Source organism: Pinus tabuliformis, chromosome 5_1, assembly GCF_031772625.1.
Source record: "Pinus tabuliformis cultivar Carrire ecotype Pingquan chromosome 5_1, CPIR1, whole genome shotgun sequence".
Taxonomy (NCBI): Eukaryota; Viridiplantae; Streptophyta; class Pinopsida; order Pinales; family Pinaceae; genus Pinus; species Pinus tabuliformis.
In genome coordinates, this window is record NC_142305.1 from 381,098,015 (window position 1) to 381,111,860 (window position 13,846).

General features: G+C 37.9%; 1 protein-coding gene across 1 annotated transcript in view; it reads right to left on the reverse strand.

Annotated features, from left to right (window-relative positions):
* Positions 1-10,706, reverse strand: part of LOC149165036 (ubiquitin-conjugating enzyme E2 7-like) — a 54,488-nt gene extending 43,782 nt beyond the window's left edge. The window contains exons 1-2 of the mRNA XM_089432222.1: positions 10,351-10,706; positions 9,430-9,532 (exon numbers count right to left, since the gene is read on the reverse strand). Of these exons, the coding sequence (XP_089288348.1) occupies positions 9,430-9,532; positions 10,351-10,405 (158 nt within the window). The 5' untranslated portion in view covers positions 10,406-10,706. The remainder of the gene's footprint in view (positions 1-9,429; positions 9,533-10,350) is intronic.
* Positions 10,707-13,846: the final 3,140 nt, after the last annotated feature.

Below are 13,846 nucleotides of genomic sequence, written 5' to 3' on the forward strand. Positions count from 1 at the left end.
GGCCCATCAAAGTTTGATTTTTATTTGCCCATGAAATCACTCCACCACCAAGATTAAAGACATAACTTGTCACGCACTTTCTTCCATCAACATCACCTGCCTAGTGTGCATCAGAAAAACCAGTCAACCTGAAGATTTCATTCTTCTCAAGTATAAAACAAACATATAATGTACCTTTGATATACCTAAGCACTCTTTTAGCTACATTCCAATATATCTCCTTGGAACAATTTAATAACCTTGACAACATAGTAACATACCAATAGCAAGTTTGCCTAGTCTGGTTGTTGTGAGATCTATCAAATTGCCTACATGCTAATGATATAATGGGTCACTAACACCTGAATTGGTATTTTGTTAAAATTACAATCTTCTAATTTTAACAATTCTAAAGTGTACTTTGTGAAATGAAAGTGAGTGTTCTGTTGCTAGAGTTCAATTCCCAAATGGTGATTTAACAGTACCAAGTCCATCATATCAAACGCTTTATCAAAATTAGTTTTTTATTCAATAATTTACTTGGTACTATTTCCTATATTTATTAAATAATCAACATATACAACCATAAAGATAATATCATCTCCTTTTAATTTGATGTGCAAGTTAAGATCAAAATTACTTCTCCTGACACCACTTGTTTTAATCCGTACAAGACCGTTTTTTGGAAAGTACATCTTATATTGCATAGGAAAAATTTACATAGCAATTGAAAAGAAAAAACCAAAAAGAAAAATAAAGGGTATATACAATGTGTAGAAATTCCACGAAATTCTGCAACTGCTAATATGAACAATCTAAAAGCTACTTTTTTTTCATAGACGCAGAATTTCTCTACTAAATTTTGCAGTGGAATAGGAACAGATATAAATACACAATCCCACAAAAAAACAACACAATTTTCTTAGGGAACCCAACTCGGAAAACCCTCTACTTGATTGAGATTATTATTGAAGAAGAATGGGCAATAGATCTCTTACAAACAATCTTTGTTTCACTAGAGAATGTTGAAGAACGTAACTAGTGTCGGTCTTCATGGTTGTATTTGAATTATGATGTAATGTATTTATCAAAAGAAAGAAAGAGAAAAATTACAAAAAGAAAAATTATTATTAAGCATGGGTTTCATGCTTTATTTATTTGTTTCTAGGTCAAAGCCTCCATTGAAGGCTTCTAGGTTTATGTTTTAAGTCAAAGTCAAAGTCATAGACCCTTCTTGAGCTTTGTATGTCAAGAAATGAAATTATTTTGTTGTAATTGAGTCATCAGTTCCTCCACCATCAAGTCGGTCTCCCCACAATACAAGTCGGCCTAATAAAAGAGCTTCAAACAACTATAAATAGCAATGAATTCAACCTATTTGAGATACCAATAAGACAAGTTCGATCTGCAATTTGAATAGAAGAAAAAGAAAGTGCAAAGAAGTCAAGGAGGCTTTTATCATCACAATGAAGGGCTAATCACAACAAAGAAGGAAGAGACCTTTGAAAGTCAAAATTTTCTATGTTTCTGCCACACATGTGAAGGAGACTGAGATAATTGCAGGGCCGAAGATGTAGGCCAAGCTTCAGGACTGCAGGAACCCTTGTTGTCTTATGTGAAGCGTTGATTGATGTTTTAACTAAAGTTTGACTTGGAGGCTGACTTGGTGGATGGAGGAGAATCCTTGTTTTGGTCAAAAAGGTCTTGGTTGTCTCAATTTGATTTGAATCTACTAGTGGAAGAGTTTGACTAGGTTTTCCCCTTCAGAGGGATTTTTTCCTGGCTAAGTGCCTACATCTTGTGTTCTCCTATTGTCTTTGTGATCTTCATAGTTTTGGCAATTGTCTCGATGATGAAAATATAATAACAAGGAAAAATAAGTAATAACTAATCACAAGAAATTGTCAAGTAAAAGAGAAATCAAATGAATAAGAAACCCTAATGTCGCCCTAATGGATTTCTCAACAAAGAATACAATGGTTGTCACTGCCTTAGACCAAGCTTGAAACACTTGCTTGATCCCTAATCTTGCCTCCCATTTTTATGCGCACTAGTAGCCCTTATTAAATAGGAAATCCTGCTACTTCTATGTGCACTTACTTGACGAATTGCTTTCCTCTCCAACAATTCACACAAGATCTCTTGGCACCTTTCTCTCACAAGTTCACACAAACTCGTGCTCAATTATGATAAAAATTGTGCCTTTGTTCCTCCTTTTAAAGGAATTTGAATGGCTAAAGCTAGCAAGTCTTATTTTTATGAATTGAACTAGTGATTGAGTGGCTCATGCAACTCGTCCTAAGTCTCGATCTAGAATTAAAGACTTTCACTCATCCTTTTCAAAGTTAACTCGAACTAGAAGACAATGAATTTGACCTTCTACCTTAACACGTTAGTTAACTGCTACATAGCTCATCCTATTTTTTAAGAAATCTCCTATTTTTTAGGAAATTGGGCATGCCAAAGAAGAAACTCAATTTGACTCCTTGAATTAAGGCACAAATCAAGGAATCAATTTCTTGCTACTATTTTCAACACTCCCTCTTAGCGAGGAAGGGATTTTGTACAACTCCCAACTTATCCCTGTGATGAACAAAAATGCTTCTTGCCAATGCCTTGGTCAAGATGTTTGTTGTTTGCTCCCCTATTGGAATGTACGGCAACTTCACTATCCCTTTCTGCACACAATCTTTGAGATGGCGGTACCTGATCTCGATATGATTTGAGCAATCATGAACCATTGGGTTCTCATAGAGCTTGATGCAACTTTGGTTATCACCATGTATCATGGTAGGCTCCATCCTCTATCTCAAAAGTCCCACAAGCAACTTCCTCATCCAAATAGCCTCACATGTTGCCAAACTAGTAGCCATGTACTCGGCCTCTACTAAACTGAGTGCAACTGATGTTTGCTTCCTGCTATACCAATAAGCAATTGTTGACCCAATGTTGAAGACGCCACCTCAAGTACTCTTCCTGTCTATGGAGCACCCTACCCAATCTGCATTTGTGAAGCCCTCAAGCCTCATTCCATCAACCTGTCTATCCCACAATCCATAATTCGTTTTGCCTCTGAGATATCTCAACATATGCTTTGCAGCAACCCAATGAACTTTGGTTGATTCCACCATCAACTGACTCAATTGGTTGACTGCAAAATAGATATCAGGTCATGTGTTGACCAAGTACATCAACGACCCGATGAGCTGCCTATATACTATAGGATCCACTAGCTCTCCTCTACTAGCTCCTCTAGTTTGTAACTAGAGGTGTGGCCATGGGTTTGCAATCCTACATATGAAATCTCCAGAGAATCTTTGTAGTGTACTTCCCCTATCCCACGAAGATCTCACCATCACCTTGCCAAACCTCCAAGCCAAGGAAATAGTGCATAAGCCCCATATCCTTCATCTCAAACTCCCTTGCAAGGTCCTCCTTGCAATCCTGGATAAAGTTGTCATCTCCAGTCAATATAAGGTCATCAACATAAAGCACTAGAATGAGCGGAAGCCCTCCAACCATGATGTACTATAAGTTGACATTTGCCTCACTCTTAGTGAAGACCAATCCTCGAAGGTCGCTGTCAATACGAGTGTACCATGCTCTCAAAGCCTGCTTGAGCCCATAAAGAGCTCTCTTTAGCCTGCACACATGTGTCTCTATTGAACTGCTCAAACCTCTCTGGCTGCTCCATATAAATATCCTCCTCAACCACTCCATTGAGGAATGTTGTCTTCATGTCCATCTGGTGGATCTTCCACCCCATCTGTGTTGCAAGTGCCAGAATAGTCCTAATGGATGAATATCGTGTTACTGGGGCAAGAGTCTCATCATAGTCTATGCCCTCAATCTATGAGAAGCCCTTGGCCACAAAATTGGCCTTGTACTTCTGCACACTCCCATCTACACCATGCTTCACCTTTTACACCCATCTTGATCCAACTATTGAGTTGCCCTCGAGTCGAGGCACAATCTCCCAAACATCATTCTTTATGACGGAGGAATATTCCTCCACCATGGCATCCTACCAAACCTACTAAGAAGTTGCCTCCTTGTAAGAAGAAGGTTGTGTCCAACTCTATCATCGATGCCAAATAACCTATGTACCTCTATGGTTGCCTACTCTGCTTGAACATGGTGTTAAGAGCTTCAACTGCTCTTGGGCCTCCTAAATCAACCTCTTAGCCCACTTTTCCTTCTTCCTCCTTGTGCCAGGAGTCTCCATCTCAGTAGTTGCCTGCTCTTGTCCTGGTCTCTTCTCCTCATCATCCTACTTTGCATCTTGTTATGCGAACCTTTTTCCACCTATTTGAGACTATGTTTGTGCTCCTGCCTGAGGCTCCTCCTTAAGAGCGAGTAGCTCTTCCATCTGAGGTATTATTGTATGCACCCTCTCAAGCGACTCCCTCAAGGCTCTGTCCTCCTTGAGCCTCACATCCCACCTCAAGACTGTCTTCTTGAGTCCTGGTAGATACACTCTGTATGCCTGAGTTGTCTCACTATACCCCACGAAAATACCCTTTTTTGTTGTTGGCTCCAACTTCTTCCTGCTATCTTTGGACACATGGCAATAAACCCTTGTGCCAAAGATCCGAAAGTGTGAAACATCAGGCTTCTTTCCTGCGAAAGCCTCCTCTAGTGTAACTCGTCCAGGAACCCTGTGCGGACTCCTATTCTACAGTGTTGTATGCCTCTGCCCACAAGAACACAGTCCATGATCATGCAACATGCCCCTGGCTAGTCCGACAATACTGCGGTTCTTCCTCTCAACCACCCCATTCTACTGAGGGTTATGGGGTGCAATCAGCTCCTTCCTAATGCCCCCTTTTGCACACAACTCCTTGAAGGCATTAGAGACATATTCTCCCCCATTGTCACTTCTCACCAACTTGATCTTCTTTCCTATCTGATTTTCTATTAAAGCCTTAAACTCCAAGAACTTGGTTAAGACTTCATCTTTCTTTTTCATGAAATAAAGCCAAACTTTACGAGAATAATCATCAATGAAAGTAACATAATACATGTGTCTCATAAGAGAAGGAGAGGAGAAGGGTCCACATACATCTGAATGCACCAGCTCCAAAATACCTTTGGCTCTGTTATCTCGGCCCTGAAAAGAAGTCTTGGCATACTTGCCAAGCGTGCATCCCTTGCACACTCCATTCTTGTCAAAGTTGCATGTTGGTAATCCTATGGATATTTGTTGAAGAATCTTCAACGCCCCATGATGCAAGTGTCCCATGCGCCTGTGCCAAAGTATCTCTACTCTACTCACCCTCTACCTTGTTGCTCAAGGCTACACAAGTCTCCAACTGCAGCCTATAAAGGTTCTTCAAATTCACACCTATCTGCTTCACTGATCCGGAAGCTAGATGCTTGAGGTATGCCTTACCTCTGTTGAAGATGACATCATATCCCTCGTCATTAAGGGTAGCTACTAAAACCAGATTCTTCTTCAGCCATGGAACGTAGAGAACATCCCTGAGATGGAGAAAGCTCCCAGACTCCCTCTCAAAGTTGATAGTACCAACCCCCTTATTTGTATACTTGTCATTATCTCCAAGCTCAATATGCACCTGCAAATCCTTCTCCTCCAACTTGCTAAAGTACTCCTTGTTTCCAGTCATATGGAAAGAGGTTCCTGAATCAATAAACCACGTGTTGCTCCCTACTGAGCTTGCCATGCAAGCTATCAATGAGAAATCCTTCTCAAACTGAATGGCAAATCCATCTACCTCAATTGATGCACCTACATGCTCCTTATTCGACCCCTTCTTCTTCCAATTAGGACACTTATTAGCATAGTGTCCAAAATCATGACAATGGAAGCCTTTGATCTTACTTAGATCCTTCTTCTTGTCACCCTTTTAACTGGGCTCGCCCTTCCCTTTGCCTTTCTGTCCCTTGGCTTTCCCTAGAAGAGAAAAATTCTCCTCATCCTTGGTGTTGACTGATCTCCCTTCTAAGGTTCCTCTTTGGATCTCTTCCTGTATGCAATCAACCCAAAACCTTTCCCAATTGGGAAAGTTCTCTCTCCCACTAACAGCATCCTGGAACCCTTCGCAAGATTTGTGAAGTCCAAGTAAGGCAAAACTCATAAGGTCATGATCAAATACAACTACTCCCGCACCACCTAGCTCTTCTCAAATAAGTGAATCTAGTAAGATATTGGACTCACCTTGTTTCATCCAGATACTCCTTAGCTTCTCCTTAACAGCAAGCTTCCTTGTATCATTAGTACTCTGATATAGCTTCAAGATGGTATAGTACATCTCATAAGTTGTCTTCTTCTCATGGATATGAGGCACTATATGATGTTTAACCCCTTCTAGAATAATCCTCCTAGCCTTGACATCATTCTTAGTATGTTGGGCCAATTGTTGGGGATCTTGAGGCATTGGAACAGCCTGCTTCATGAATTCTCCCACGCCATTATCCTCCAACACTATCATAATCCTCCCTTTCCAAGAGATTAAATTTGATGCTCCCTCTAGACAATGATCAGTTCTCAGTCCTTGGTATGTTATGCTGCCTGTCCAAGGAACTTATCTTGACAAACTAGTTTCTGTTGTCAAACAATAAACTGATTTCCCTCTTGCTAGTGTTTATTCCGTTCACTGCTCCGATACCATGTAGAAATTCCATGACATTCTGCAACTGCTAATATGAACAGTCTGAAAGCTACTTTCATTTCATTACACAGAATTTCCCTACTAAATTTTGCAGTGGAATAGGAAACACTTACTTGATCCCTGATCTTCCCTCCAATTTCTATTCGCACTAGTAGCCCCTATTAAATAGGAAATCCTCCTATTTCTATGCACACTTCCTTGAGGAATTGCTTTCCTCTCCAACAATTCGCACAAGAACTCTTGGCACCTTTCTCTCACAAGCTCACACAAACCCATGCTCAATTATGATACAATGAGTGCCTTCGTTCCTCCTTTTAAAGGCAATTCGAATGGCTAAAGTTAGCAAGTCTTATTTTTAGGAATCGAACTGGTGATTGAGTGGCTCATGCAACTCGTCCTAAGTCTCGATCTAGAATTAGAGACTTTTACTCGTCCTTTTCCAAGTCAACTCACACTAGAAGACAATGAACTTGGCCTTCTACTTTAACACATTAGTTAATTGCTACATAGTTCGTCCTAATTTTTAGGAAATCTCCTATTTTTTAGGAAATCGAGCATGCCAAAGAAGAAACTCAATTTGACTCCTTGAATTAAGGCACAAATCAAGGAATCAATTTCTCGCTACTATTTTCAACAAAATGTGTATTCATATCCTCTTCCTAGGAACAACTAACGCAGCAATAAACTCAGAGTAAACTACAACACCAAACTCTTTGGCATCCTTAGTAAGGAGGTAGAAAAATAGTTGCATACACACCTCTTCTCACCACGAGTGACAAAGAATTGACAAGACAGACCTCATTTTAAAAAAAATAACACACTGGGAATGCAGCCTCCAGAATGTAAGTAGAGCTGACAGCATAATACAGTCCCAAACTCCCAAGACGTGGGGCAAAATCAGGGACCCTGAGTCCCCAAGAAGAGTTACATGCCAATGAAGTCAACCAAGAAGCAGAATAAAGTGACAGTCCTACACCACTCCTCAGCATGATCTAGCAAAGCTACAGTCCTATAAAATATGCTTCAAAGATTCCGATAGATGACAAAAGGGGCATAACCCATCTAAGAACCTGATTTTGGGAAGGTGAGCTTTGGAATGCAGCCCCTAATGAGCAACCAAGCAACCAAAGACCCAAAGCTCATAGCTCAAATGGAGATACCAGATACTATGAAACAATACAACGAACCTCATGGTCAAAAAACACTCGTTTATCATTGAGAACAGAGATAAAGGGAGTCTCTAATGAAGAAGAGAGCAGAGATTCTAGGAGTCACATTGTTAAGAAGTTTCCCAAAGATCCCTCCAAAAGAAGACATCTTTCTTGCTTAGCCTACCAGCCTGAAATCTAGCACCATCTATGATACACTACCCTTGATCAATTCAACTCCAAAATAGGCCTCCACCCCAAGTCCCATTCTGCTCTACTTCTAGAAAAGTTCCATCTACCCAAAGGCACCGCAAACCTCCAAGCCTACCAATACTCTAGCAAATGACAGAACCAGACAACTTAAAAAGTTAAGGTGACAAATTGATATCACACAGCCCAAAGGCACATCAAATCAGAAGAAGATTCTGAGCTTACTGAAACAGATATCACAGTAGAATTTTCCATCAAACATGGATTTGTTGCACTTAACGGGGGTTCCACCCTGAAAGTAGGCTTCAGGTGGAAAACTGTAAGACCAAAATGTGAATTGCGGAAGACCCACAATGTTAAGTAGAAGGGAGATAAGACCCACGAGGTATAGTTGTGAAAAGACAATCTCTGCACAAGAATAGGCTGTGGATAACAAATTATGCAAAACTGCAAATCAGGGTTGCAGCAAAATCGAAGATTGGCAAAAGATGCTCCGCAGAAAAATAACTTGCAGAACTTCAAGAGAGTTGCAGGTTTGCAACTGCAGAAAAATAATGCAAGTGCAGTTTTGTGAGAAGGATCAGCAAATGGAAGCAAAGCTAAGATGTCAAATTTAACACAAGCAGAAGCTGGAGCACTGGAAGATGAATCAATTGAAAATTTGAAACAATTCGAGAAACTCGATTGTTATAATGCCTGAATCAATATGAAAGGGATGGTGGAGATCATATTAGAGTCAGAAAACTGAGAATTAGGAATTAAGAGTAGGAGAGACAGTGGGTTAAAGGGTCTTACTATTCTTAGACAGGAATTAACAGAAGAAGAGAATGAGATAGAGGGTTGAGCAGTCTTAGGCAGTTTTTGACAATCAACTACATCACCTTACATCCAATGCTATCATTTGCTACATTCAACAGCATCAGATGCTAGAAGCGCCTTGCCTTGGCATATGCCATAAGCTTAATACTGCCCTTTTCAAATCTTCCTATTAATTAATACTCTCTACCATACACTTGCTTCAACAGAATTGGATTTCATAAACACTTTTACCAATTGCCCACCACTGCAACCATTAAGGAGGCACATGCCTAAGCTAGCATGCTGCTTTCTCTTGTTTTTATCTTTCATTAAATACAGCAGTTTATTGTGTGGACTCACCCTTCAAGGCCTTAAATCTGGAGAGCCCTGGGCCAACTTTGTGTTTTGTAAGAACTAGATGAGTATCGTATATTAAATTACACCAAAATTTGCTCCTTGGTGGTAGCCTCATAGCCTATCTGTCACCCTTTCTTTTTTAATACCCAATATGCTTTGTACATTTTAATTTGTAAATAAAAATAAAAGGATATTCAAAAAAGAAGAACTGATGCCCTGAATAAACATAGTATAAACTTAAGAAAGAAAAATGTCTAATGCCTGCTACCAGCAAAACCAAATACCTATAGAAAACAAAGACTCACTAGATTGTATCCGGAGGTCCAATAATTGTCACATTCCATTCAAAAACATTGGAGTCGTCTACAAGTCCAGCTGAGAAACCGTCCAATGGATGCCTCGACAGTTCTGCATAAATCAGCAAAAAACAAATAAACTACCTCCATACACTGATAAAGAAGCAGAACAGTATGCACGATATGCTGTTAACATGGCCCTGAAAAATAGGAAAGCAAAAAATCCTAAACTCTTAGGATCCATTCCATCAAATGTCAACCAATAAAAATTAGGGGCAGAATATCAGATTCGTGGTTATTAATCTAATCTAACAGAGCCATGAACATTTTCCATACATAACATTATACACCCGCTAACCATAAAACCAAATATATCACACCGATATGCATATGGACTGCAGTCACAGGCACACTAATGAGCTTTTACCTTTACTGCCTCCCACCTATATTAAATTGTTTTGAAAAGGGTGACTTGGAGAGTGCCACCGGCCAGAACCGCTATGAAGAATATCATAAGCAAATAGATCATGATGATCTAACATTAATAAGCAAATATATATTGTATGCATGTGGATTACAGGCAGAGGCCGGCAAATGAGTTTTAACTATTCACACCTGACTTTACTGGATTCTTTTGAAAAGGGTAATTTGGAAAGTCCACTGTGCAAGAAAAATACCATAAGCAGATAGACCGTGATGATCAAAAACCAGTTAACAGATGATATACACATTTCTGAGCCATGGTGAAACGAAGGGTGCCTAATAAGCACGGAGTTAAATTTGAAGACAGAGCACCACTCAAACAACAATAAGCATAATCAACTAATTAGATGCAGGCTATTAGACATCCAAAACATATCACAGCAAATCATAGCAGCACCCAGCACAAAAAATACCAACACCAAGCCTTGGACAGAAAAAAAACCTTACCTTTGAGCTGTCTTCTCAGCAGAAGATTTGCTTGGCAATCTCCCATTCTGGACATCCCACCCTTTTCCGTCCTCTAAATCCTTGAATTCCACGAAAAAGTTCCTTTGTTCAGGGGAGCGATATCTATCTCCAGACAAAACAGAGGAGAAATCGCTAAAATGGCACAGAGACAGGACTGCTGGTATGCAAAATCTTCTTGGGGCACCTCCAATTGACAGACCTGAGCTCCCCCAGTCCCTCAATTCTCTCTTTTGGTCACCTGAAAGAATTTTATCAGGAACGAAACGTGAGAATTGAAGCGAAGGGAAGAGAATAGAATCGGGCACGGAGAGCCAGATCGAATGCAATTAAATAATAGGAATCATATTCGAATATATAATGATATTTAAGAATATATAAGGATTACGAAACGACAATCCCATCTGCGCAGAATATGGTGTCTTTTATTACCTTTGTCCTTTTGAAAAATATATATCTATAATTGATTGGGTATTTTAAAATGGAATTTAAACAATTGATCCCCTATTTTAAAATGGAATTTAAACAATTTAGGAATGAATTGGTATTATTAGCGTTTGTTTTTTTGCTTTTTGCAATTCAATCTTTTTATTGTTTAAATTGATAATGAGTTGACTTAATTTTCTAACACTTCCTTCACTGAAAAGACAATGTCAATGGACCGATACTAACATATTGCCATAATTATCTTTGATGTCACTGAAAGCATCACATTCGAAAATGAAATGTTTTTTTGATTCCAATGCCCCAGAAGTGCAAAAAGTACGGGTTCTTGCTTCTTTAGGTCCTTTCCATTGTTTGGTTTCACACCGAAGTTGATGCGAGTTAGTTTTTAATTGAGCAATAAGAATCTTTGCTCTCTATAGAATGCTAGCTCCATTGTACTCTTTTTGTTGGAGATCACAAGTGGGGTTGAATTTCACACGGAAGTTGATGCAAGTTAGTTTTTAATTGAGCAATAAGAATCTTTGCTCTCTATAGAATGCTAGCTCCAATGTACTCTTTTTGTTGGAGATCACAAGTGGGGTTGAATTCTTGAACATAGTACTTCTTCTTTCTACCCAACTCTTTTCCCCATAAATGTTTATGGAACTTCTTCACAACAAAATTCTTTAACTCTTTGCTATTTGTGGGACAGGCATTGAGGTACATATCCCATTTTTGAATGCATTTGTTGTTTTGTCTCATCCATGATTTCTTTCTTTCACTCATGCCTTCATTGAAGATAACTTTAGGTCATCTACCTACTCCCATTTGCTCAATTCTTTTTAAGTACCTTATGAGACGCATTTGTGAGTTGTTCCTATTTCACTCAACATTTGGATTTTCTCAATTTGTTTCCATGATTTCTTTCTTTCGCTCATGCCTTCATTGAAGATAACTTTAGGTCATCTACCTACTCAGATTTGCTCAATTCTTTTAAAGTACCTTATGAGGCTCATCATATCAATTGCTTCGATGGGAGTTGCTTTTATTTCACTCAACATTATCTCATAAGGAACCGAACTTTTTTTTTTTGAACTTGCTCATGATCATACGTTTTTGGATTTTCTCAATTTGTTTCCATGTTGAGACAAGGGTGTTGCTAGCCCACAATTCACACCCATATAATATCACTGGACAAACTAGGAATTCAAAGGGCACTTTAATAATGATACAATTTATGGTAAATTCGTAAATTTCTATTATATAAATTGTAATTTTAGTGAAAAAATAATTTTTGGAGAAAAACTAGGTGAAAAGGAGTTAAAATGTCCGAAATTTTATCAAGGTAATTTTCCATTATATAAATTGTGTTCTTATTTATCCCAATTCGTAAATTTCTATTATATAAATTGTAATTTTAGTGAAAAAGTAGTTTTGGAGAAAAACTGAGTTAAAATGTCTGAAATTTTATCAAGGTAATTTTCCATTATATAAATTGTGTTCTTAATGAAGTAGTATTTGGAGAGAAATTGTGTGAAAAGGAGTTGAAACCTGGACTTTTTGGGTGAACACTTCACCCGTCATCAACAAGATATTTTTAATGAAGTAGTTTTTGAAGAAAATTTGTGTGAAAAGGAGTTGAAATATCTCATGTTTCGGGTGAACATTTTACCCATCATCGAAGACAAGAAGCAAAATGGTTAAGTGAAGAGGAAAAGTGACCTAACCATTTTATGAAAAGAAAGAGAGCTATGAAATTATTAAAATAAAGAAAGAGAGGATCAGTGGAATAAATAAGCAAAATCCTTAAATGAAGAGGGTGACCTAACCATTTTATGAAAAGAAAGAGAGTTAGGAAATAATTAAAATAAAGAAAGAGAGGATCAATCGAAAAAATAAGGAGCAAGTATTATATTGAAAAATTAAAAATATTATTTCAAAATAATAATAATAATAATTATTATTATTATTATTGAAGATTATAATAATAATATTGTTATTATTTTGTTTAAATATTTCTGGATCCAACACATTGAATTTTTGGATTTGGATTCCAAAAATTTTGTGTGATGGATCCAGAGATATTTGATTCCAAAAATTCAGTGTGATGGATCAGAAATATTTAAGCAAAATGATTCACATCACAGAAGCTTGAACTTTGAAAAAAATGTTATTATTATTAATATTAATGTGAAGAAGTAGTTTTTGAGAAAAACTATGTGAAAGGGAGTTGAAATGTTTGAAGTTTGGGATGAACGAAGGGAAGGGAAGTTAGTTAATGTATAAGTTAGTTAGATAAGTTTAACATTTTGAAAAAAAATGAAGGCATTTAACTTTTACAGACATAATAACTTTGATCTACAATTCCAACAAATTCTTCCAATATTTAAGGTAAAATTGATCCCAAAAAGCTTTTCAAAAAGGGCCAATAGGGAACACTACATTTCGTCTACCAAGGCATCAATTTCACCTAGATGACCAAAAGTGGTGAGTCTGACCACTTTTTCTCCAAAATTTATGAGAAGAGGAGTGCTTGAATCATGTTTTTTTATGGTGGAAATGGATTCAACACCATCAAAAACCCTTGGAGCACCCAAAATCTTGAAACTTGAAAGTTGAAATAGGGATTTCCAAAATTTTCCGCTAGATTTTATCAAAATCATGTTGGAATTTCCATTGTTTTTGGGCTAAAACAAGCCGTGTTAAAGTACAATATTTTTTATGAATGATATTGTGATGTTTGAGCTGTGTTAAAGTACAATATTTTTAATGAATGATATTGTGATATTTGAGCGGCACTCTACAGCCCAATATAGGAGAGATGTGGAGGTGTAATGTAAGAATGTAAACATTTTTAAATGTCAACTGATTTAAAGAATAATAAGTGTAAGCATTTGAATGTTGGCTCAATTAATAATAAAAAGTTAAAAGTAAGCCTAATATAGGAGAGATGTGGAGGTGTAATGTAAGAATGTAAACATTATTGAGTTGAGGCTTCTGTCACATCGTGATATATTTGTCGACACGTTTCGAACCAACAAGTGCGGTTCAT